This window comes from Musca autumnalis, unplaced genomic scaffold (assembly GCF_047663935.1).
Source record: "Musca autumnalis isolate F117 unplaced genomic scaffold, ASM4766393v1 scaffold_5, whole genome shotgun sequence".
NCBI classification, from domain to species: domain Eukaryota; kingdom Metazoa; phylum Arthropoda; class Insecta; order Diptera; family Muscidae; genus Musca; species Musca autumnalis.
This window is the reverse complement of record NW_027412088.1, coordinates 186,353,488-186,379,130: the sequence shown is the minus strand read 5'-3', so window position 1 is coordinate 186,379,130 and position 25,643 is coordinate 186,353,488. Positions and strand designations below refer to the sequence as shown.

Genomic DNA, 25,643 nt, shown 5'->3' with positions numbered 1-25,643 from the left:
TCTCTTTTCTTTTTCTTGCAGCCGCTGTTGTGACAAAAAAAGTTGTGGCAACCGCAATGAAACACCATCGGATCCTGTCATTATTGATCGGTAAGTAATTTTATACATTTTCTCCTCAACATCTTTAAGCATCCAGCCAGTCAGTCAGTCATAAGTATTATGTTTGGCTATAACAATATTATCCTTTTACAAGGAAGAACACAAAAAAACGCACAACATCAATATCATGGTGACATTCAGCGGTATTGAATTTTGTTCTCCTTCATTCTTGTCTTCTTCTTTCTTGGCTTTACCGAAGACATTGTCCTATGAAGTTACACATAATTTTGTTTTACATTTTTTTGCCTTTTGAAGCTGACATTTTAAGCAGCTTTTCATTATAATAAATAACAGAAGCAATATTCAAGGATATCAGGCAATATCGACAAGGACTTTAAGGAGGAAAAGATAGAGAAGAAGTATTTTGATATGTTTTCAGTGATGATATACACAGTATTGGTTGCAATAAGCTACAATAGACAATGATATGTAAGGAGTTACTTACTCATGTTTTGCTTTTTCCAGCAAGGATAATTGTGGTTCAATGGTAGTTCCTTTATTTCGTTTAAAGTGAAAATAAAGTTGCAATGGGAAGTTCCTTTATTTTGTTTTAAGTGAAATTAAAATGAAATCATCATAACCCGCCCTGGCATATGATTCTTTATATAAAATCCTTCCAATAATTAGCCAACCTTATTTTCCCAACATGATTTTCATACCACCACCTCCGACAACCATTTGTAAGTCATTTACATTTACTGGCTTTACACGTGACATGCTCACGTGTCAGCAAATTATGTTTACTGCTGGTGGCATGCCTCGCCATCATCATCCTCGTCAACGCTACATGAACAACCGACGAATTTTAACCAAAGACCACAACACGAGAGGACATCTCTCATTTGTTTTATGGATGATGTAGTACAACATTTGTCTGCTTGCCAAACAACCGACATGTCGATAATTTTCCATAAGGGAGGGAGAGAATACAACAAAATTTAAATATAACTTGTACATTTTTATATTGAACATATAAATTGGCAAAACGCATGTTGTTGTTGTCCGTGTTCGACATGAACGGAAAATGAGCAGAACCCACAGACATGAAAACGAGACTGACAACAAATGTATGGTGGTGAACACCCTCCGCAACTTAATGAAAACTTGGGCACACTCCGAACTTAATGAAAACTTGGGCACACTCCGAATTACCTTTTCGATGGAAAGTGGTTTAAGTTGTTGTTAAGGTTAATTGTTTAACGGAGAGGAAAAAAACTTGAAAATAAAATTTTTTGGTGCCGCAAAAGCAAAACGCTTAAAGATCACGTGTGTTAAAAACATGTTTATGCAGAAGACAAAATAAATTCACACCATTTCCCCGATTATATGCCGTGTCTGCATGTGTTGAAATTTCAACATAACCTCAAAATTTAGTAAAATTAATAAATTAAAAATATAATTTAAAGAAAATACGAATTAATATTGAATAAATAAAATCGCATAATTTTTTCACATTTTTAGTGATTTTTGGCCATATTTACCGCTCAAGTGTAAAAATGTTGAAATTTGAACATAACCTCCAAAATTAGTTAAGTAATAAATCAAAAGTTTATTTTTAAGGAAATACGAATTGATATTGAAAAACTTAAAGTGTAAAAAATACACCTTTTTGCATTTTTTTGCCATCAAACGCCGTCAATTGTACATTTGTTGAAATTCCAACATAACCTAAAATTTTAGTAAAATAGTAAATTGAATGTATATTTTTTAAGAAAATACGAATTGAATTGGGAAAGTGAGTTGCACAAAATTTGTTCATATTTTTAGAAATTGTTTTGCCATTGATTCTATTAAAGTGTACATTTGTTGAAATTTCAACATAAACTCAAAATTATGTAAAATTAAATTAAAAATTTTCTTAATAAAAAGCCGAACTGATATTAAAAAAATAAACTGAAAAAAATTTTTCACATTTTTAACAATTTTTATGGGATTAATTCCATCCACTCAAGTGCACATTTGTTGAAATTTCAACATAATCTCAAAATTTATTAAAATAATTACTTATTTAATAATTAATTAAAACTATATAAAAACTAAAACTGTCTAACATTTGTTCGCCTTTTTAACAATTTTTGCCCTTTATCTCATTCAAGTGTGCATTTGTTGAAATTTCAACAAAATTTAGTAAAATAAATTTAAAGTACACCTTTGAGGAAATATGAATTGACTTCAAAAAACTAATACTGCAGAAAATTACAACTTACTTTAAACATTTGTTGTCATCAATCCCACACAACTGTGCATTTGTTGAAATTTCAGCATAACCTAAAACTTTAGTAAAAAAATAAATTAAATGCATATTTTTTTAAAAAAACTTCGAATTGATTTGAAAGAACTAGAACTGCAAAAAAATATTACATATATTTTGCCATTAATTCTACTTAATTCTACATTTGTTGAAATTTCAACATAATCTCAAAATGTATTAAAATAATTTATTAAAACTATATAAAAACTAAAACTGCATAATATTTGTTCGCCTTTTTAGCAATTTTTGCCCTTTATCTCAATCAAGTGTGTATTTGTTGAAATTTCAACAAAATTTAGTAAAATAAATTTAAAGTATACCTTTAAGGAAATACGAATAGACTTGGAAAAACTAAAACTTCAGAAAATTACAACTAACTTTAAACATTTGTTGTCATCAATCCCACTCAAGTGTGCATTTGTTGAAATTTCAACATAACCTAAAACTTTAGTAAAATAATAAATTAAATGCATCGTTTTTTAAGAAACTGCTAATTGATTTGAAAGAACTAGAACTGCAAAAAATAACATATATTTTGCCATTAATTCTACTCAAGCGTGCATTAGTTGAAATTTCAACATAAACTTTAAATTCAGTAAAATAACAAATTAAATGCTAATTTTTAGGAAAATAGGAATACCGAAAAACAAAAAAAAACAAAATTTTTGCCCTTTATCTCATTCAAGTGCGCATTTGTTGAAATTTCAACAAAATTTAGCAAAATAAATTTAAAGTATACCCTTAAGGAAATACGAATTGACTTGGAAAAACTAAAACTGCAGAAAACTACAACTAACTTTAAACATTTGTTGTCATCAATCCCACTCAAGTGTGCATTTGTTGAAATTTCAACATAACCTAAAATGTTAATAAAATAATAAATTAAATGCACATGTGTTAAGAAATTGTGAATTGATATGAAAAAAACTAGAACTGCAAAAAGCATTACATATGTTTTGCCATTAATTCTACTCAAGCGTGGATTTGTTGAAATTTCAACGTAATCTTTAAATTTAGTAAAATAACAATTAAAACCTAATTTTTAGGAAAATATGAATACTGAAAAACAAAAAAAAACAAAAGTTTTGCCCTTTATCTCATTCAAGTATGTATTTGTTGAAATTTCAACAAAATTTAGCAAAATAAATTAATAGTATACCTTTAAGGAAAATACGAATTGACTTGGAAAAACTAAAACTGCAGAAAATTACAACTCACTTTAAACATTTGTTGTCATCAATCCCACTCAAGCGTGCATTTGTTGAAATTTCAACATAACCTAAAACTTTGGTAAAATAATAAATTAAATGCATATTTTTTAAGAAACTTCGAATTGATTTGGAAGAACTAGAACTGCAAAAATATTACATATATTTTGCCATTAATTCTACTCAAGCGTGCATTTGTTGAAATTTCAACATAACCTTTAAATTTAGTAAAATAACAAATTAAAAGCTAATTTTTTTGGAAAATGGGAATACTGAAAAACAAAAAAAAAAACAAAATTTTTGCCCTTTATCTCATTTAAGTGTTAATTTGTTGAAATTTCAACAAAATTTAGTAAAATAAATTTAAAGTATACCCTTAAGGAAATACGAATTGACTTGGAAAAACTAAAACTGCAGAAAACTACAACTAACTTTAAACATTTGTTGTCATCAATCCCACTCAAGTGTGCATTTGTTGAAATTTCAACATAACCTAAAATGTTAATAAAATAATAAATTAAATGCACATGTGTTAAGAAATTGTGAATTGATATGAAAAAACTAGAACTGCAAAAAGCATTACATATGTTTTGCCATTAATTCTACTCAAGCGTGGATTTGTTGAAATTTCAACGTAATCTTTAAATTTAGTAAAATAACAATTAAAACCTAATTTTTAGGAAAATATGAATACTGAAAAACAAAAAAAAACAAAAGTTTTGCCCTTTATCTCATTCAAGTATGTATTTGTTGAAATTTCAACAAAATTTAGCAAAATAAATTTATAGTATACCTTTAAGGAAAATACGAATTGACTTGGAAAAACTAAAACTGCAGAAAATTACAACTCACTTTAAACATTTGTTGTCATCAATCCCACTCAAGCGTGCATTTGTTGAAATTTCAACATAACCTAAAACTTTGGTAAAATAATAAATTAAATGCATATTTTTTAAGAAACTTCGAATTGATTTGGAAGAACTAGAACTGCAAAAATATTACATATATTTTGCCATTAATTCTACTCAAGCGTGCATTTGTTGAAATTTCAACATAACCTTTAAATTTAGTAAAATAACAAATTAAAAGCAAATTTTTAGGAAAATAGTTATACTGAAAAACAAAAACTGCAAGAATTATTACACATTTGTAGCTGTTTTTGGTTATAATTCGCATTTATTGAAATATGACTTTATTGAAAATTCAACATAACCCAAAACTTAAGTAAAATAAAAAATTAATGACCTGTTTATCTAAGACGATTCGAATACAAATTCGTTCGAACTACTACCAAACTTCTATTTTTTGAAAAATATTTGAATTGTTTTTATTTTCAATTAAACAAACTTTTCCTACTACAACAGGAGTATAGTAGTAATTCGAACGAATGTGAATTCGAATCGTCTTAGAGAAACAGGCCATTAATGCATATTTTAAGGAAATATGAATTGATTTGGAAAACCTAAAACTGCCAAAAAAATTTTTTCACATTTCTAGCAATTTTTGCCCGATTTTGCAATTGTTGAAATTTCAACATAAACTCAAAACTGCATTTTTAGATGCCAACAAGGCCAGAAAACTTAGTTATAGTCAATATATAATTTTAAAAAGCTGGAAATTGTACCAAACTTTTATTATCAATTCATTTCCGATTACAAAATATACCTTATCTAAATGTTGAAATTTCAACATAACCTCAAAATTAAATTTTTGATTGCATACAAGACCAGAATATTGACTTACAGTCAATAGTTATTTTCAACAAGTTGGTACACGTAACAGAATTGTATTATCAATTGATTTTCGATTATAAACATACCTTGGCTAAATGTTCAAATTTCAACATAACCTCAAAATTGCATTTTTAAATGCCAACAAGGCCAGAAATCTTGGTTATAGTCAATATATAATTTTAACAAGCAGGAACATGTTACAAAATGTTATTATCAATTCATTTCCGATTACAAAATATATCTTAGCTTAATGTTGAAATTTCAACATAACCTCAAAATTTAGTTTTGGACCAGAATATAGACTTACAGTCAATAGTTATTTTCTACAAGTTGGTACACGTAACAGTATTGTATCAATTCATTTCTAATTATAAACTTAACTTGGCTAAATGTTCAAATTTCAACATAACCTCAAAATTGCATTTTTAGATGCCAACAAGGCCAGAAAACTTAGTTATAGTCAATATATAATTTTAAAAAGCTGGAACAAGTAATACAATTTTATTATCAATTCATTTCTGATTACAAAATATACCTTAGCTTAATGTTGAAATTTCAACATAACCTCAAAATTTAATTTTTGGTTGCATACAAGACCAGAGTATTGAGTTACAATCAATAGTTACTTTCAACAAGTTGTTATACGTAACAGAATTGTATTATCACTTCATTTAAAAAAAAAAATAAATGTTCAAATTTCAACATAACCTCAAAATTTAATTTGTAGTTGTAAACAATACCATAGCACTGAGTTATGGTCAATAGATATTTATAACCCGCCTGAACACGTAGTAGAACTGTGTCGGCAATTCATTTTCCATTATAAACTTGTCTAGGTCAATTGTTGAAATTTCAACATAACCTCAAAATTGAATTTTTAGTTGAAAACATGACCAGGCGCAGACGATATTTCCAACAAGCTCGAATACAAAACAAAATTGTATTATCAATTCATTTATTATTACAGGCATGCCTCCATCATATGTTGAAATTTCAACATAACCTCAAAAATTCGATTTTTATCCAAACACATGACCCTAATACACAGTTTTTGTCTATAGATTTTTACAGAACAATTATCCAAATAGTATTATCAATTTATTTTTTATTGCAAACTTGTCTTGTTTACGTGTTGAAATTTCAACGTAACCTCAAAACTTAATTTCTATCAACTTTCAAGACAGTTAAATTGCCAATAGATATTTACAACAAGCAATAACACTTATCAAAATAGAATTAGCAATGTATTTCTCATTAAAAAGCCGCAATTGTACAAATGTTGAAATTTCAACATAACCTCAAAACTAAATTTAAATGATTCTAAATTGGTAACAGATTCAGGTTAAAGAATTAAATTTTAAATTCTTTGCTTTGAACTCCTTGCCGTTTTTTCCCTAATTTGTTTTATATTTTTTGTAAAACAAATTAAAACTGTTTATTTTCAATGATGTGTGTAATGAGTTCTGAAAAAAAACAAACGTGCCAAACATTATTGAAATATTTATTTTTTCCAAATTCTTTTCCAATTTAACTTTTCGTTTGCTTTGCTTGATTTGCCTGTCCTTTTCTGTCTTTTAACTGTGCGTGACTATTTCCTTTCATTCAATAAACAAATTGACCTTTAATTTAAAGGTCAAACTATTGATGGAAAACAAATCCATGTAAATTCCATTTCTAACTAACTAAAAAAAAGGCAATGGCCAATAGTTTGTGATTCCAATTTAATGTTTTTTGGTTCTTCTTTAAAAGAAGGAATCTCTCCATAGTTTTATGAACCCCCCCATCAAAATCAAAAAATTAACTGTACATTTTTAGCACCAAATGTCACCAGTAGCATTCCTTGTGATGTTGTGCAAAAATTGTTTACTCAAAAAAACTCTTTTTGCTAGAGTGATATCTTTCCGTTACGCCATCATGGTCATGGTCCTTTTACCGGTAGTCCACCCACCACCATTCACGACCATTTTGTTTCTTTTGCGAATTGTTTAAGTATGTGTAAAGCTTTAGAGGCTTACAGTGTGTGTGCGAGTGTAAAATGCCGTTTTCTTTAAGACCCTTGCAAGGAAAACCCTTCTGGCAGTTTTTCACAACAGACTTGTTGAGATATTATTGCCTACGGTTACTTAAGTGAAAATCTTTGATGATACGCTGACAACAATAAAGGAAAGCTTTCAGTTGCCAAAATAACAACAAAAAGCATCAAAAACATCATCTACAAAACAAAATACATTCCACTTTCACTTTTTATGAAAGCTAAAAACCATGGTCCTTTGGGAGAAAACTGTTGCTAACGTTTTTGTTTCCTTCTCTTGAGTCAAATTAAATTAAAAAAAAATAATAATAATAAATTTGTATAAATACATATTATATATTTAATTAACTATTTGTTATAAACAATTTAAATAAAAATATATTATTTAGTTAAATTTTCCACTCAACCATTTGAGTGAGTTTTTTCGACACCCAAATTCCCCAAAGAAAACCATCCACCATGAGCAGCATTGATTTCTACTCCCCCTTTCTTTCTTCTCTCTTTTGCCATTTTCTCCATCCTTTCCCCAAAAAAAATCCCTTTTCCTTGCCAAAAACTTTGTATACGCATATCCTTCCTTCATTGTCGGCCGTTTTGTTTTTGTCTTGCTGCTGCCTTCCCCCCATAAAGGGTGCGTGTTTTGTATTTGTTATTCTACGCATCACAACATTTTTACGTGTTTACCTTATTTTACCAAAAATTTGGGGGTTGCTTTGGGATTCAAACTCATGCTGTTGGGATTTTGGCCAAAAACAAAATGAAAGAAAGTCAAGAGCATAAAAATAAATACGCATCAAAGTGCGTTAAATTCTACGCTTTTGTTGGGGGTGGTAGGGGGGTACATTAAAATACATATCGAGATGCGTGTGTATTTAAAGAAGATATAGACATAAGATAAAGCAAAGGTAAACAAAAAAAAGAAATAAAACGCATTTTTCATTGACAAAACATTTGAGGAAGTAACAAACAAAATATAAAAGAAAATTAATACGATTAGTTAAATGATTATCCTTTGAAAGCCATTGTCATGGATGCACAATAAAGCAGGAAATTATTACTTTTGGATTATAGACTACAGGGTTTTTTTGGTGAACTCAAACACATAAAATTGTTAAATTTTTTATAAATAAATTATTTTACCTAAAAAATAGATTCTCAAATATAAAATTAAAAAATCAATATTTTTAATATTTATTTTAAAAAACAAACGAATTGATATAGAAACAACAAAATTACCAAAAAATACTCCACACTTTCTTTGACATTTTGGCTTTAGAGTTTACCAAGTGTGCAAACATTTGCTTCACAACATAACCTCAAACTTAATAAAATAAAATAAATTAATATATTAATAAAATATGTTGAATTTTTATAAACAAATTAATTGATATAGGAGCAAAAAATTTACCAAAAAATATTTTCAACATTCTTTGACATTTTGGTACCTGAAATTTCCAAATTATGAAAACATTTGCTTGACAACATAACCTCAATTTTTATACAAACTAAATAAATTCAAATAAAATATAAAATATGGGAATTTTTTATAAGCAAACGAACATATTTTGACACTTAAGTTCACTAAGTATGCAAATAATTGCTTAACAACATATGTTTGAGCTTATGAAAATGAAATGAATTAAATTAAAAATAAAATATGTGATTTTTAATAAACAAATGACTTGATTTAGCAAAACTAAAATAAACTAAATTAGTTCACAATTTTCTAGAATTTTCTAAAACTGTACATGCTTTTTTACATATCTTGAAATGTTAACATAACCTCCAAATTTTATTTATTTATTTTTTTTATTTTATTTTTTTATTTTATTTTATTTTTTTTTTTTTTTTGATTGCACAGTTGAATCTAACAGTTTTTCTAACTAAAGCAAACCCAGGTTTTGAAATTTCAATATAAATTCGAAAGATGCAATTAATAAAAAATTATTACAAATATAATTAATATTTCTAATTAAACGCAAAAAAATATCAATTAAAAAATATTTTTTTGCTTAAAAAATAATTTTTTTATTTAAAATATGATTTTTTTATTTAATAAAAATATTTTATTTTTTATTTAAAATTATTATTTTTTTATTTTAAAAATATTTTTTGAAATTAATAAAATATTAAATGAAAAAATTGTTAATTAAAAAAAAATATTTTTTTATTTAAAAGTTTTTAAAAAAATATTTTTTTATTTAAAACATGAATTTTTTATTTAAAAAAAAAATATTTTTTAATTAAAATTATAAATTTTTTATTTAAAAAATATTTTATTAAATTAAAAAAAAATAATTTTATTTTTCAAAACAATCATTTTTTAATAAAAAAAAATAATAATAAATAAAAAATATTACAAATGTAATTATTTTATTAAAAAACAATATTTTATTTTTTGTTCAAAATTTTTAATTTTTTACTTAAAAAAATATTTTTTGAATTTAAAAATAAATAATTTTATTTTTCAAAAAAATCATTTTTTAATAAAAAATAATAAATAATAAAATATTACAAATGTAATTAAAATTGTTATTTTTTAATTGAATTCAATTAGTTTTTATATAAAAAGGAATTATTTAAAAAGCAAATTTTATAATTTAAAAAAGGTTTTTTTTTATTAAAAAAATTATTTTAAAAATTAATTTCATTTGCTTATAAATTAAATTAATTTTTTTAGTAAAAATATACGTTTTTTAAATTAAAAAATTATTAATTAAAATTTTAAATAAAAAAATAATTTTTTAAATATTTTTTTAAAAAATAATTTTTTATTTAAAAATTTTTTTAAAAAATATTTAAAAAATGATTTTTTATTTAAAACATGAATTTTTTATTAAAAAAATATTTTATTTTTTATTCAAAATTATTAATTTTTTATTTAAAAAAATACTTTTTGAATTTAAAAAAAATAATTTTATTTTTCAAAAAAAAATCATTTATTAATAAAAAATTATAAATAAAAAAATATTACAAATGTAATTAAAATTATTATTTTTAATTGAATTCAATTAGTTTCTATATAAAAAGGAATTATTTAAAAAGTAAATTTTATAATTTAAAAAATGGTTTTTTTATTAAAAAAAGAACTTTAATTTCATTTGTTTAAAAATTAAATTAATTTTTTTATTAAAAATATACGTTTTTTAAATTAAAAAATTATTAATTAAAATTTTAAATAAAAAAATATTTTTTTAAATATTTTTTTAAAAAATACTTTTTTATTTAAAAATTTTTTTTCAAAAAATATTTAAAAAATGATTTTTTATTTAAAACATGAATTTTTTATTAAAAAAATATTTTATTTTTTATACAAAATTATTATTTTTTATAAAAAAAAATTTTTTTGAATTTAAGAAAAATAATTTTATTTTTCAAAACAAAAATCATTTATTAATAAAAAATAATAAATAAAAAAATATTAAAAATGTAACTAAAATTATTATTTTTAATTGAATTCAAATAGTTTTTATTTAAAAAGTAAATTTTATAATTTTAAAAATGTTTTTTTTATTATAAATAATAAAATAAAATCAACACTCACAAATTAAATAATAAAACTTTTATTTTAAAAATTAATTTTATTTGTTTAAAAATAAAATTAATTTCTTTATTTAAAAAAATATGTTTTTTTTAAATTAAAAAAAAATTACTAAAAACAAATTTTTTACTTAAAAGAAATTAATATGTTATTAAAAATTTGAATTTTCAATATCAATTCGTATGATAAAATTAATAAGTAAAAATATTACAAATATAATTAAAATTAATAGTTTTAGTCTTTTTAGTTTTTTTCATTTAAAAAATCAGTATTTTATTAAATATTTTAAATTTCAATATTTATTCGTTTAATTAATAAATAAAAAATATTACAAATATAATTAAAATGAATATTTTTAATTAAATAAAAAACTTACTAAAATATATTTTTCATATAAGAAAATAATTTAAAAATTAATTTTATTATTAAAAAAAATATTTCAGAAATTTTGTTTTTTATTACAAAAACTAAATATTTGCATTTCAACATAACCTCAAAATTTAATTTTTTGTTGCACACTTAGACGGGACAAATGACATTTGTTGCTCAACGATTAAACCAAAACGAAACTTCTTACGAAATTTCATTATCAATTCGTTTGCGTATTAAACTTAACGTTTGAATATTCTAACCTAACAAATTAAGTAAAAATAAAAATTTTCAATTTTTAACCAAATACGAATTGATCTCAGAAAACTGTTTACACAGAAAATTATTGTTAATTTTTAGCAAAATTTTCCACCTACTCTTGTTCAAGTGTGCAACAATTGGAATTTCAACATAACCTCAAAATATAAAATAAAAAAATAATGATTTTTAATTTTTAACAAAATACGAATTGAACTCAGAAAACGGGTTACACAGAAAATTATTGTTAATTTTTCAGAGTTTTTTCCACCTATCCATGCTCAAGTGTGCAACAATTGGAATTTCAACATAACCTCAAATTAAATTGTTTGGTTGCACACTTGGACCGGACCAATAGCATTTATTGCTCTATGATAAAGATAAAACAAAACTGTTCACGAAATTTCATTATCAATTCGTTTGAGTTTTTTATTGACATTTTAATTTTTCTAACCTAAAAAAATATGATTTTTAATTTTTAACAAAATACGAATTGATCTAAGAAAGCTGTTTGGACAGAAAATTATTGTTAATTTTTAGCAACATTTTCCACCTACTCTCGTTCAAGTGTGCAACAATTAGAATTTCAACATAACCTCAAAAATTTAAATTTGTTTTTAAATCAATTCCAAAAGTACCTTTTGAGGGTAGAGAGTTCCTCGCATCAAGCAGTTTGGACATTGTTTATGATATTACATCAACTGATTGTACTTAGGCCAAGCAATAGCCGTACCTTCCTCCTCCAGATAAACCAAAGAGAGCCTTGCAAATAACTCTATCAATAGGCGTTTTATGGCTTGCTTTAACCTAGCAAAAACCTCCGCTAGCTTTTTGTGTTCTTGTCCAGTTAGTTACTTGCTTAACAAAAAACATCCCAAAGACATCTTCAATAAAAATCAGGCTACTTTGATTTGTTTTTGTTGTTTTTTGTGTTGGCATGAGACATGCTGAGACAATCTAGCTAATTACACCACTTGGGTGGTCTTCATGACTCAAACTGTCACTGGTGCCGCCGCGGTGCCACGGATGGATGGCGGTGGTCTTGCAAAACAATTGCCGCACGCAATGCATTGGTAAACGTACTACACGATTGCTCCAGGGATGTCAACTAATATGGTAAGCATGGCGGCAATTGCTTGAAGTGTGCCAGGCTCTTCTCCACTCCACTAACGACAAAATGAAAAATCAAAGAATTTCTTAAAACACACAAAATGAAAATGAAAATTCGCGGCAATGGGAGAAAACAAAATGTTAAGAAGACTCTGGTGGTTTTGGCTAATATGAAAGGATTTGAGTGGACAACACCAAAAAGAGGGAGGGAGAAAAGACATACTTGCACGTAGCCAAGAACTCGATCAGCAATTCTAAAAAACACCTAAATACTTGAATGTCTGTCTGTCCTTATGAGCCACCAACCACTTGCAAAAAAATGCATTTCAAAGCTCTCTAAGGCTAACAAGCACTCACTCAGGCCAAGCAACTAGCCAGTTAGCCGAGCTAGCTAAATGATGGACGGACGGAGCTGGACATATTTCAGTCTAGAGAGACATTTTTTCTTGTTGTTGGTGGATTTATTTAGTTTTCATTATCATTTTGTGATTTGTAATTGCAATTTTTCTGCTGCAGTTTCTGCTTCTTCTTGCAAAAACATAATGATTTCATTACCCAACGTGATGTTATTAGCAAAAGTTAGTAACATTTGTAATTATCCCATAACTGGCATATTAATTAAATGTTTTATTCTCTCTCGGTATGTTGGCTAGAGGCTGGTAAACAATGTTCAACATTAAGTGCTTTACACACTCGATGTACTCGTACTGCTTGCTGTTGGCTGCCAAGGTATGCGGTATCTCTGAGTTACTCGTGTAAACTTAGTAGCTAATATCACGACATTTTAGCCGTATTTATATTTCCACATAATTGTTGATTGGCAATTTAACGCTTTGTATTATTGATTGTTGTTTTTTTTTTTTGTTGTTGTACGTTACCGCTTGTTAACCATTAACGTTTTTGGTTGGACGACAACAACGTTTGGTTTTCTGCTCATTTTGCAAATTGTCCAAGTTTGTGAATGTGTCAATGTGCAATGTAGACGACAGACAGACAGACACATGATGACAATGCAGGGAAGGTAGTTAGTGAATGCTTCAGTGAGTGGCTGACTGGCTCATCATCATCATCATTGTAGCGTCTTCTTGCCTCTTCTTGCTTCTTGTGACCGACAATCGACACTTTGTTACGTTACATATTTTGGTTTCTATATTTATATATTTTTTAATGATCTCGTTTCAAAATGTGCAGATATTTCATGCCACCACAAAACACAGCTAATAAAAAATCCTTTAAGTGTGGATTATTTATTGGCGATAGGCAGGGTTGGGAAACTTTCAGTTACAGATTTTAAGAGCAAACGAATTGATATAAGAAAATGGACTACACAAAAAATTATTGTAAATTTTTAGCAATATTTTCCATATAGTCAAGATCAAGTGTGCAGTGATTTGAATTTCAACATAACCTCAAAATTTACATAAATAAAAAGTAATGGTTTTTAATTTTTAACAAAATAAGAATTGATCTAAGAAAACTGTTTGCACAGATAATTTTTGTTAATTTTTATGAAAATTTTCCCCCAACTCCCGGTCAAGTGTGCAGAGATTTGGATTTCAACATAACCTCAAAATTCAATTCTTGGTTGCACACTTAAAGCGGACCAATGGCATTTAATGCACGATGATTAAGCTAAAACGAAACTGCTTACGAAATTTCATTATCAATTCGTTTGGAGATATAATTACATTTTTATTTTTTCTAACCTAAAAAATTAAATAAATAATTATGATTTATAATTTTTAACGATATACGAATTGTTCTAAGAAAACTGTTTACTCAGAAAATTATTGTTAATTTTTTGCAATATTTTCCACCCAATCATGATCAAGTGTGCAAAAATTTGCATTTCAACATAACCTCAAAATTCAAATTTTGGTTGCACACTTAGACCAGACAAATGGTATTTGCTACTTCATGGTTATGCTTAAACGAAACTGTTTACGAAATTGCATTATCAATTCGTTTGGAGATATTATTAAAATTTTATTTTTCTAACTTAAAAAAATTAAATAAAAATAATAATTTTTAATTTTTAACATAATACGAATTGATATTGGAAAACTGTTTACACAGAAAATTATTATTAATTTTTAGCAATTTTTTGTAATATATCCCGCTCAAGTGTGCAACAGTTCGAATTTCAACATAACATCAAATTTAAAATTACAAAATAATGATTTTCAAATTTTAACGAAATATGAATTGATATAGAAAAACTGATTGCGCAGAAAATTTCTACTAATTTTTAGCGATTTTTTGCTATATATCCCACTCAAGTGTGCAACAGTTTGAATTTCAACATAACCTCAAAATTAAAATTACTAAATAATGATTTTAAATTTTTAACAAAATACGAATTGATATAGGAAAACTGTCCACACAGAAAATTATTGTTTATTTTTAGCAATTTTTTGCACCATATCCCACTCAAGTGTGCAATAGTTCGTATTTCAACATAACCTCAAAATTCAAATTACAAAATAATGATTTTTCAAATTTTAACGAAATATGAATTGATATTGAAAACCTGATTGCACAGAAAATTTCTATTAATTTTAAGTGATTTTTTGCCATATATCCCACTCAAGTGTGCAACAGTTTGAATTTCAACATAACCTCAAAATTAAAATTACTAAATAATGATTTTAAACTTTTAAGAAAATACTAATTGATATTGGAATTCTGATTTCACAGAAAATTTTTATTGATTTTTAGTGGTTGTTTGCAATTTATCTTGCTTAAGTGTGCAACAATTTGAATTTCAACATAACCTCAAAATTTTAAATAAAAAATAATGATTTTTAATTTTTAACTTAATACGAATTGATCTTAGGAAACTGTTTACACAGAAAATTATTGTTAATGTTAAGTAATTTTTTCCACCTACTCGTGCTGAAGTGTGCAACCATTTATATCTCAACATAACCTCAAAATTAATAATGATTTTTAATGTTCAACAAAATACGAATTGATATAAAAAAACTGTTTCCACGGAATATTATTGTTAATTTTTAGCAACATTTTCCGCCCAATTTTGATCAAGTGTGCAACAATTTGAATTTCAACATAACCTCAAAATTTAATTTTTGATTGCACACTTGGACCGGACCAATAGTATTTGTTGCTCTATGATAAAGCTAATACGAAACCGTTTACGAAATTTCATTATCAATTCGTTTGCGTTTTTTATTGGCATTTTAATTTTTCTAACCTAAAAAATAATTATTTTTAATTTTTAACAAAATACGAATTGATCTACAAAAACTGTTTACACAGAAAATTATTGTTAATTTTTAGCAAAATTTTCCATCTACTCTTATTCAAGTGTGCAACAATTGGAATTTCAACTTAACCTCAAAATTTTAAATAAAAAATAATGATTTTTAATTTTTAACAAAATACGAATTGATCTCAGAAAGCTGTTTACACAGAAAATTATTGTTAATTTTTTAGAAATTTGTTCCACCTATTCATGTTCAAGTGTGCAACAATTTGAATTTCAACATAACCTCAAAATTTAATTTTTGGTTGCACACTTGAACCGGACCAATAGTATTTGTTGCTCTATGATGAAGCTAATACGAAACCGTTTACGAAATTTCATTATCAATTCGTTTGCGTTTTTTTTTTTGACATTTTAATTTTTCTAACCTAAAAATATATGATTTTTAATTTTTAACAAAATACGAATTGATCTACAAAAACTGTTTACACAGAAAATTATTGTTAATTTTTAGCAAAATTTTCCACTTACTCTTGTTCAAGTGTGCAATAATTGGAATTTCAACTTAACCTCAAAATTTTAAATAAAAAATAATGATTTTTAATTTTTAACAAAATACGAATTGATCTCAGAAAACTGTTTACACAAAAAATTATTGTTAATTTTTTAGAATTTTTTCCACCTATCCTTGCTCAAGTGTGCAATAATTTGAATTTCAACATAACCTCAAAATTTTATTGTTTGGTTGCACACTTGGACCGGATCAATAGCATATATTGCTCTATGATGAAGCTAATACGAAACAGTTTACGAAATTTCATTATCAATTCTTTCGCGTTTTTTATTGGCATTTTAATTTTTCTAACCTAAAAAATAATTATTTTTAATTTTTAACAAAATACGAATTGATCTACAAAAACTGTTTACACAGAAAATTATTGTTATTTTTTAGCAAAATTTTCCATCTACTCTTATTCAAGTGTGCAACAATTGGAATTTCAACATAACCTCAAAATTTGAAATAAAAATAATAATTTTTAATTTTTAACAAAATACGAATTGATCTCAGAAAACTGCTTACACAGAAAATTATTGTTAATTTTTTAGAATTTTTTTCCACCTATCCTTGCTCAAGTGTGCAACAATTGGAATTTCAACATAACCTCAAAATTTAATTGTTGGTTGCACAAATGGCATTTTTTGCTCGTTAAATAACCCAGAACAATACTGCTCACGAAACTTCATTATCAATTCGTTTGCCTAGCTTTATCCAATTTATTTATTTAATTTTTAATAAAATCTTCTGGGCCCTAGTTTGCCCACTCCACCCTACACCACAATTGTCACAGGATTAATAATAAAACATCACAACAATTGGACGTTATGGAATGTCGCACGTTTCAAAGATTCGAAATCACTTGGTATTGACAGTCGGACATTTACCACCACACACACACAAATACACGCACAATCTCTGGAACTTATACGCATTAAACGGCAGCGAGAACATTGAAGAAAGGTCCCTCTACAACAAAATATTTAACTTTAATAATAATTTCATGTATTTACATTACGACCATATAAAAGAATGTTGCAAACCTACTTACTTCTGTTTTTATTAAAAATATGAGCTGCTTTAAGTTTTCTTTACTTTTTTAACAAGTCCTAAATCTACGAAAATGGTTAATCCAAGCTAGCCAAATATGTTGGTCTCACACAGCTTTATGTATGCATGGATGGATGGATGTTGTGCCAACTTTTACCACCAACCAACTTAACTAACAATCAGTTAAGTTTTGTGGCCTATGAAAGAAAACTCTTTGTCAAAGAGTTTGTCGCACTAGCCATGGCCATGTTTGTCATGCCATATTATAGTGGATGTATAGATGGATGGATGGATCGATGGTCTGGCCAGGTCTGATCTTTGTGTTTGCTGTGGATATAGATGATGCTGAACGATCAGCACCATCATCTCATCGCCTCATCATCATCATCATTGTGATCGTTACTTGAAAATGATTGTCGGCGGCATCTTAGCACTCGTCAATCAGTTTGTGAGACCACAGTGGCTTAACATAAAACACACACTCACACAAACACACCATGTCTAGCCATGGCCAAACTAGCCTAGTTAAACTTTAATAAAAAGCTCTTTGATATGCCGACACTTTGGAAACCCCCCAAAGTCAATCCCCACGATCATGGATTTCGTTAAACCTGGGGAAAACGAGAGAGAGACAGAGAATGGCAAAAACAATGCAATTTTTGTTTGGTGAATTAATTCATTTTACACACAAAAGAAGTTAACAACAACAACAAAACATGGCAAAAAAGGCTGCCGCATAAAAACACAAAAGGATACATCTCGTTATAATCTAGCACGCGTTACAATTCATAAGCTACAACAACACATACCGACATACATTCCAACATACATATTTATGTATGCAGACACACACAATGGCACACATGCAGCCACCACACACATGTTATAATCCTGCTTGAAATCCTTGTAGGAAGTAGCATGCCATTGTTATGATCCGCCACCATCAAATCAATCTTTTGGATCATCCAGCCAGCCAGCCAGCCGGTAGGCAGCAGCAGTTTCCCCAAAACAAACTCCTCTTTACAATGGCAGGCAGTTTTATTATTATGCCGGCGATTTAGTGATTTGATCTATGTTCATGTAGAGTAGTGTTGCAAATAGCGCGTAAAAGCGCAAACTTCAGTGGAGGTCCCTGCCACTTAGATGTTGATGATGATGCGATCGATCGATGGAACGATCGATTGTTGATGGCAAAATTTCGCATAAATAATGTTGGTCACTCACCACACTACGTTGGTTGTTTGGTGACTTGTCACCCAGCCTTAGGCTTTTTGGCCAACAATCTGCCTGGTTATTCTTCCTCTTGTTGTTGTTGTTGTTTAAAAACAATTGTTAAAATCAACAGCCGCCGCAGTCAAACAAACAAACAAAAAACTACTACTGCTGCTCACAAAAAAAATACCACTCAAAATGACTAAATGTCTTGGTGACAGTCAGTCATCAGTGCTTATGGTGAGTGAGTGACAGTTAAACAGTGGTTACACTGAGGCAATTAGGTGGGGGATTGTTGCAAAACAAACCAAAACAAGACTTTTTTTTTGCTAATTAAACAAATTTTATGCAAAGGGAATTAACAAACACAATTTAATGAATGGTATATTACGTATGGGGAAAACAAATTTATGGTCTGAGATTATTAAAAATTTAACATAACCTCAAAATTTGAATTTTTAATTTAATTATCAATTTTTAAGAAAATGCGAATTGATATGGGTAAACTGATTTCATAGCAAATGTTTGTGAATTTTTAGTGATTTTTTGCAATCAATCCCGACCAAGTGTGCAACAATTTGTATTTTCAACATAACCCCAAAATTTTTATGTAATTTCCAATTTGTAACAAAACACGAATTGATGTGGGAAAACTGATTTCACAGAAAATTTTTGCTAATTTTTTGTGGTTTTCTGCCATCGATCCTGCTCAAGTGTGCAACAATTTGTATTTTCAACATAACCTCAAAATTTAAATTTTTATTTAATTTCCAATTTTTAACAAAACACGAATTGATATGGGAATACTGATTTCACAGACAATTTTTGCTAATTTTTTGTGATTTTCTGCCATCGATCCTGCTCAAGTGTGCAACAATTTGTATTTTCAACATAACCTCAAAATTTAAATTTTTATTTAATTTCCAATTTTTAACAAAACACGAATTGATACGGGAATACTGATAATTTTTTGTGATTTTTTGCCATCAATCCTGCTCAAGTGTGCAACAGTTTGATTTTGAACATTATTTCAAAATTTAAATTTTTAATTTAATTCCCAATTTTTAACAAAACGCGAATTGATATGGGAAAACTGATTTCACAGAAAATGTTTGCTAATTTTTTGTGATTTTTTGCAATCAATCCCGATCAAGTGTGCAACAGTTTGAATTTCAACATAACCTCAAAATTTAAATTTTTAATTTAATTTTCAATTTGTAACGATACACGAATTGATATGGGAAAACTGATTTCACTGAAAATTTTTGCTAATTTTTTGTGATTTTTTTGCCATCAATCCTGCTCAAGTGTGCAACAGTTGGAATTTTAACATAACCTCAAAATTACATTTTTTATATAATTTTAAATTTTTAACAAAATATGAATTGATATAGGGAAACTGTTTACACAGAAAATTTTTATTAATTTTTAGTGATTTTTTTCAGTTCATAATGCTCAAGTGTGCCACAGTTCGAAAATTTAACATAACCTCAAAATTTGAATTTTTTTAATTTAATTATCAATTTTTAAGAAAATACGAATTGATATGGGAAAACTGATTTCACAGAAAATGTTTGTGAATTTTTAGTGATTTTTTGCAATCAATTCCGATCAATTGTGCAACAATTTGTATTTTCAACATAACCTCAAAATTTGAATTTTTTTATTTAATTATCAATTTTTAAGAAATTGATATGGGAAAACTGATTTCACAGCAAATGTTTGGGAATTTTTAGTGATTTTTCCCGATCCCGATTAATCCCGATCAAGTGTGTAACAATTTGTATTTTCAACATAACCTCAAAATTTAAATTTTTATTTAATTTCCAATTTTTAAAAAAACACGAATTGATATTGGAAAACTGATTTCGCAGAAATTTTTTGTCAATTATTAAGGACTTTTTGCCATCCTGCCTGATCAAGTGTGCAACAGTTGGAATTTTAACATAACCTCAAAATTACATTTTTTATTTAATTTTCAATTTTTAACAAAATACGAATTAATAAAGAGAAACTGTTTACACAGAAAATTTTAATTAATTTTTAGTGATTTTTTCAGTTCATAATGCTCAAGTGTGCTACTGTTCGAAAATTCAACATAACCTCAAAATTTAAATTTTTAATTTAATTGTAAATTTTTAAGAAAATACGAATTGATATGGGAAAACTGATTTCACAGCAAATGTTTGTGAATTTTTAGTGATTTTTTACAATCACTCCCGATCAAGTGTGCAACAGTTTGAATTTCAACATAACCTCAAAATTTAAATTTTTAATTTAATTGTCAATTTTTAAGAAAATACGAATTGATATGGGAAAACTGATTTCACAGAAAATGTTTGCTAATTTTTTGCCATCAATCCTGCTCAAGTGTGCAACAGTTTGAATTTCAACATAACCTCAAAATTTAAATTTTTAATTTTAATACATTTTTAATTTTCCACAAAATACAAATTGGTATGGTAAATCTGATTTTTGTTGTTAATTTTTTTTTGTGATTTTTTGCCATCCAGCCTGCTCAAGTATGCCACAATTAATCATAACCTCAACATTTAATTTTTGTAATTTTATTTAATTTATTTTTTTAATTTTTTACACAAAACGAATTGATATAGAGAAACTGTTTACACAGAAAATATTTATTATTTTTAGTGATTTTTTACAGTTTATACTGCTCAAGTGTTCAATAAAAATACAAAATAATGTTTTTCAAATTTAAACAAAATACGAACTATTATTGGAAAACTGATTTCACAGACATTTTTTATTTATTTTTTGTGATTTTTTGAAATTGTTCCTGCTCAAGTGTGCAACTGTTGGAAATTCAACATAACCTCAAAATTTAATTACTAAATAATGTTTTTCAATTTTTAACCAAATACGAATTGATATCGGAAAACTGCTTTTACAGAAAAATTATATTAATTTTTTGTGATTTTTTGCAATATATCATGCTCAAGTGTGCAACATTTCGAAAATTCAACATAACCTCAAAATTAAAATAATAAATAATGTTTTTCAAATTTTAACAAAATACGAATTAACATTGGAAAACTGATTTCACAGAAAATTTTTATTTATTTTTTGTGTTTTTTTGCAATTTATACTGCTCAAGTATGCAACTGTTGGAAATTCAACATAACCTCAAAATTTAATTACTAAATAATGCTTTTCAATTTTTAACAAAATACGCATTGATACCGGAAAAGTGCTTTCACAAAAAATTTTTATTAATTTTTTGTGATTTTTTGCAGTTGACACCGCTCAAGTGTGCAACAGTTCAAACTTCAACATAACCTCAAAATTTGAACTTTTAAATAATATTTGTAAATTTTTAGTAGAATACGAATCGATATTGGAAAGCAGATTTCACAGAAAATTTTTATTTATTTTTTGTGATTTTTTGAAATTGTTCCTGCTCAAGTGTGCAACTGTTGGAAATTCAACATAACCTCACAATTTAATTACTAAATAATGCTTTTCAATTTTTAACAAAATACGAATTGATATCGGATAACTGCTTTCATAGAAAAATTTTATTAATTTTTTGTGATCTTTTGCAATATACCGTGGTCAAGTGTGCAACAGTTCAAATTTCAACATAACCTCAAAATTTTAACTTTTAAATAATATTTGTAAATTTTTAGTAGAATACGAATTGATATAAGAAAACTGATTTCACAGAAAATGTTTATTAATTTTTAGTGATTTTTTGCAATTTATCCCGCTCAAGTGTGCAACTGTTGAAAATTCAACATAACCTCAAAATTCAATTTTTGGTTGCACACTTAAATCTGATTAATTGGGTTTGTTGCACCGAGACTCAGTTCAAAAGAATTCGCTTAAGTAATTTCAATATCAATTCGTTTTCACATTTTATTCAAGAAAGATTTTATTCTTACTGCTTGCCGCTTTTGTGTGAACCATGAGCAGTTGCACGCACCACTGTTTCATTGAACTTTTGAAGAAATGATTTGGCCTTTTTTTTTGATTTTTTGACAATGCCAATTGTCATTGTCTCTGCTACTAAAGAGAGATAGTTACTAATGTGCAAACCCATCGTTATACAGATCAATCAAAGAAAACTACAACAAAAAAGTAAAAAACAACAATCACCAGCCACCAACTTTTCATGTTGTACAACATATGCCCAGCGCACAATCAAAAAGAAATCATCATAACTGCTGTGACTGCCAATAACAATGACAAAGACAGCGATGATGATGATGATGATGCTGAGGATGCTGCTACTGATGATTACCAGGCTTTAAGGAAAAAGGGATTTCAGCTTTGGGGTGTTGTTGTTGCACATGTTTTATTGATGAATTTGTTTGGTTTTGTTTGCAATGCAGCAACTGGCATCGATCTCTGGGCGAGGGCAATTGTTTTAAATCAAGTAAGCCAGCCAACAAGCCGAATTTCAAATTATGCCTCTGCAAGGGCCATGGAAGGGATTTCCTACTTTGTGGAGCACTATGCTACATGGAGTGTTGATCTTTGAGTGTCACCAACCAGCCAGGCCGCAATTTCAGTTTCTTGATGATTCCTTTTGTTGGTGTTCTTTTTTTTTTTTTTTGCTTTATGATTTGTTCCCGGTTTTCAGTAACTACAACTTAGGCGACACTTTTGTCGTGTAGAGCTTTTTTCCCATTCTTTTTTATTTCTACTTCAGTTTTACTCCAGTTTCATGTTGCTTCTTCTTTCTTGTGGGCAGTCAACCAGTCGCCGGGTTTTTTGAAAATTATTCCAATGTTTTATGGGGCGATGAAAATATGCGTGCATCGTGTGAGTTCAAGAATTAAATGAATTTAAGGATTCACCACACTGTTGCATTAATGTTTTGTTGTTGTCCTTGTTGTTGTATTGTTCGCATTTCACGGTGTGTGGTTTCATCATGTAAAGCCTTTTGTTTTGGCCTTTTTTTGTTGTTGTTCGAGCTTCCAATCGATGGACGCTTGTTGACTTTAAAATTATGGGAGTTTTCTTCAACAAGTTTTGTTTTGTTTTATTGTTGAAGGCTAGCTTTGATGTTGGATTTTAATGTCATTAAAGGTAGCCTGAATTGAAAATGAAGCTTGAAACTTCAAGGTAGTTTTGCCTTAGACATTAGTTGTGTGAAAGATTCTAAGGGTTTTTGGTCACCAGATGAACAGATGGCCAGCGAAGTTTGAAATGGGAATTAGAAGGGAACGATTGAAGGAAAACGAAAAAATGCCGAAACGAAAAATTAAAATTTCTTTATCAATTTTGCTTAATGTGAGCCACACTTCAACAACTGTAATTATCTCGATTTATGTATGCAACCAAAAATTTAATTTTGAGGTTATGTCGAAATTCGAAATGTTGCACACTTGAGCAGGATAATTTGCAATAAATCTCTAAAAATTAATCAAAATTTTCTGTGTAAACAGTTTTCCAATATCAATTCGTATTTTGTTAAAAATTGAAAAACATTTTTTAGTAATTTGAATTTTGAGGTTATGTTAAAATTCCAACTGTTGCACACTTGAGCAGGATAAATTGGAAAAATCTCTAAAAATTAAACAAAATTTTCTGTGTAAACAGTTTTCCAATATCAATTCGTATTTTGTTACAAATTGAAAATCATTATTTATTTGAATTTTAAGGTTATGTTGAAAATCAAAGTGTCACACAATAAAGCTGGACATATTGCTAAAAATCGCTAAAAAATTTAATAAAAACTTTCTGAGAAATCGGTTTTCCAAAATCTATTCGTATTTTGTTAAAAATTGAAAAGCATTTTTTAGTAATTTGAATTTTGGGGTTATGTTAAAATTCCAACTGTCGCACACTTGAGCAGGATAAATTGGAAAAAATCTCTAAAAATTAATCAAAATTTTCTGTGTAAACAGTTTTCCAATATCAATTCGTATTTTGTTAAAAATTGAAAAACATTTTTTAGTAATTTGAATTTTGAGGTTATGTTAAAATTCCAACTGTTGCACACTTGAGCAGGATAAATTGGAAAAAATCTCTAAAAATTAAACAAAATTTTCTGTGTAAACAGTTTTCCAATATCAATTCGTATTTTGTTACAAATTGAAAATCATTATTTATTTGAATTTTAAGGTTATGTTGAAAATCAAAGTGTCACACAATAAAGCTGGACATATTGCTAAAAATCGCTAAAAAATTTAATAAAAACTTTCTGAGAAATCGGTTTTCCAAAATCTATTCGTATTTTGTTAAAAATTGAAAAGCATTTTTTAGTAATTTGAATTTTGGGGTTATGTTAAAATTCCAACTGTCGCACACTTGAGCAGGATAAATTGGAAAAAATCTCTAAAAATTAATCAAAATTTTCTGTGTAAACAGTTTTCCAATATCAATTCGTATTTTGTTAAAAATTGAAAAACATTTTTTAGTAATTTGAATTTTGAGGTTATGTTAAAATTCCAACTGTTGCACACTTGAGCAGGATAAATTGGAAAAAATCTCTAAAAATTAAACAAAATTTTCTGTGTAAACAGTTTTCCAATATCAATTCGTATTTTGTTACAAATTGAAAATCATTATTTATTTGAATTTTAAGGTTATGTTGAAAATCAAAGTGTCACACAATAAAGCTGGACATATTGCTAAAAATCGCTAAAAAATTTAATAAAAACTTTCTGAGAAATCGGTTTTCCAAAATCTATTCGTATTTTGTTAAAAATTGAAAAGCATTTTTTAGTAATTTGAATTTTGGGGTTATGTTAAAATTCCAACTGTCGCACACTTGAGCAGGATAAATTGGAAAAAATCTCTAAAAATTAATCAAAATTTTCTGTGTAAACAGTTTTCCAATATCAATTCGTATTTTGTTAAAAATTGAAAAACATTTTTTAGTAATTTGAATTTTGAGGTTATGTTAAAATTCCAACTGTTGCACACTTGAGCAGGATAAATTGGAAAAAATCTCTAAAAATTAAACAAAATTTTCTGTGTAAACAGTTTTCCAATATCAATTCGTATTTTGTTACAAATTGAAAATCATT

General features: G+C 27.2%; 1 protein-coding gene across 5 annotated transcripts in view; it reads left to right on the top strand.

The window, feature by feature from the left end:
- kn (EBF transcription factor knot) overlaps positions 1-25,643 on the top strand; it is a 99,111-nt gene that overhangs the window by 49,857 nt on the left and 23,611 nt on the right. For all 5 annotated transcript variants that reach the window (XR_012413084.1, XM_073988587.1, XM_073988586.1 and 2 more), the window contains exon 5: positions 22-90. Coding sequence is in view for 4 of the 5 variants with exons in the window: in XM_073988587.1 (XP_073844688.1) it covers positions 22-90 (69 nt within the window). In the remaining variant the exon portion in view is untranslated. The remainder of the gene's footprint in view (positions 1-21; positions 91-25,643) is intronic.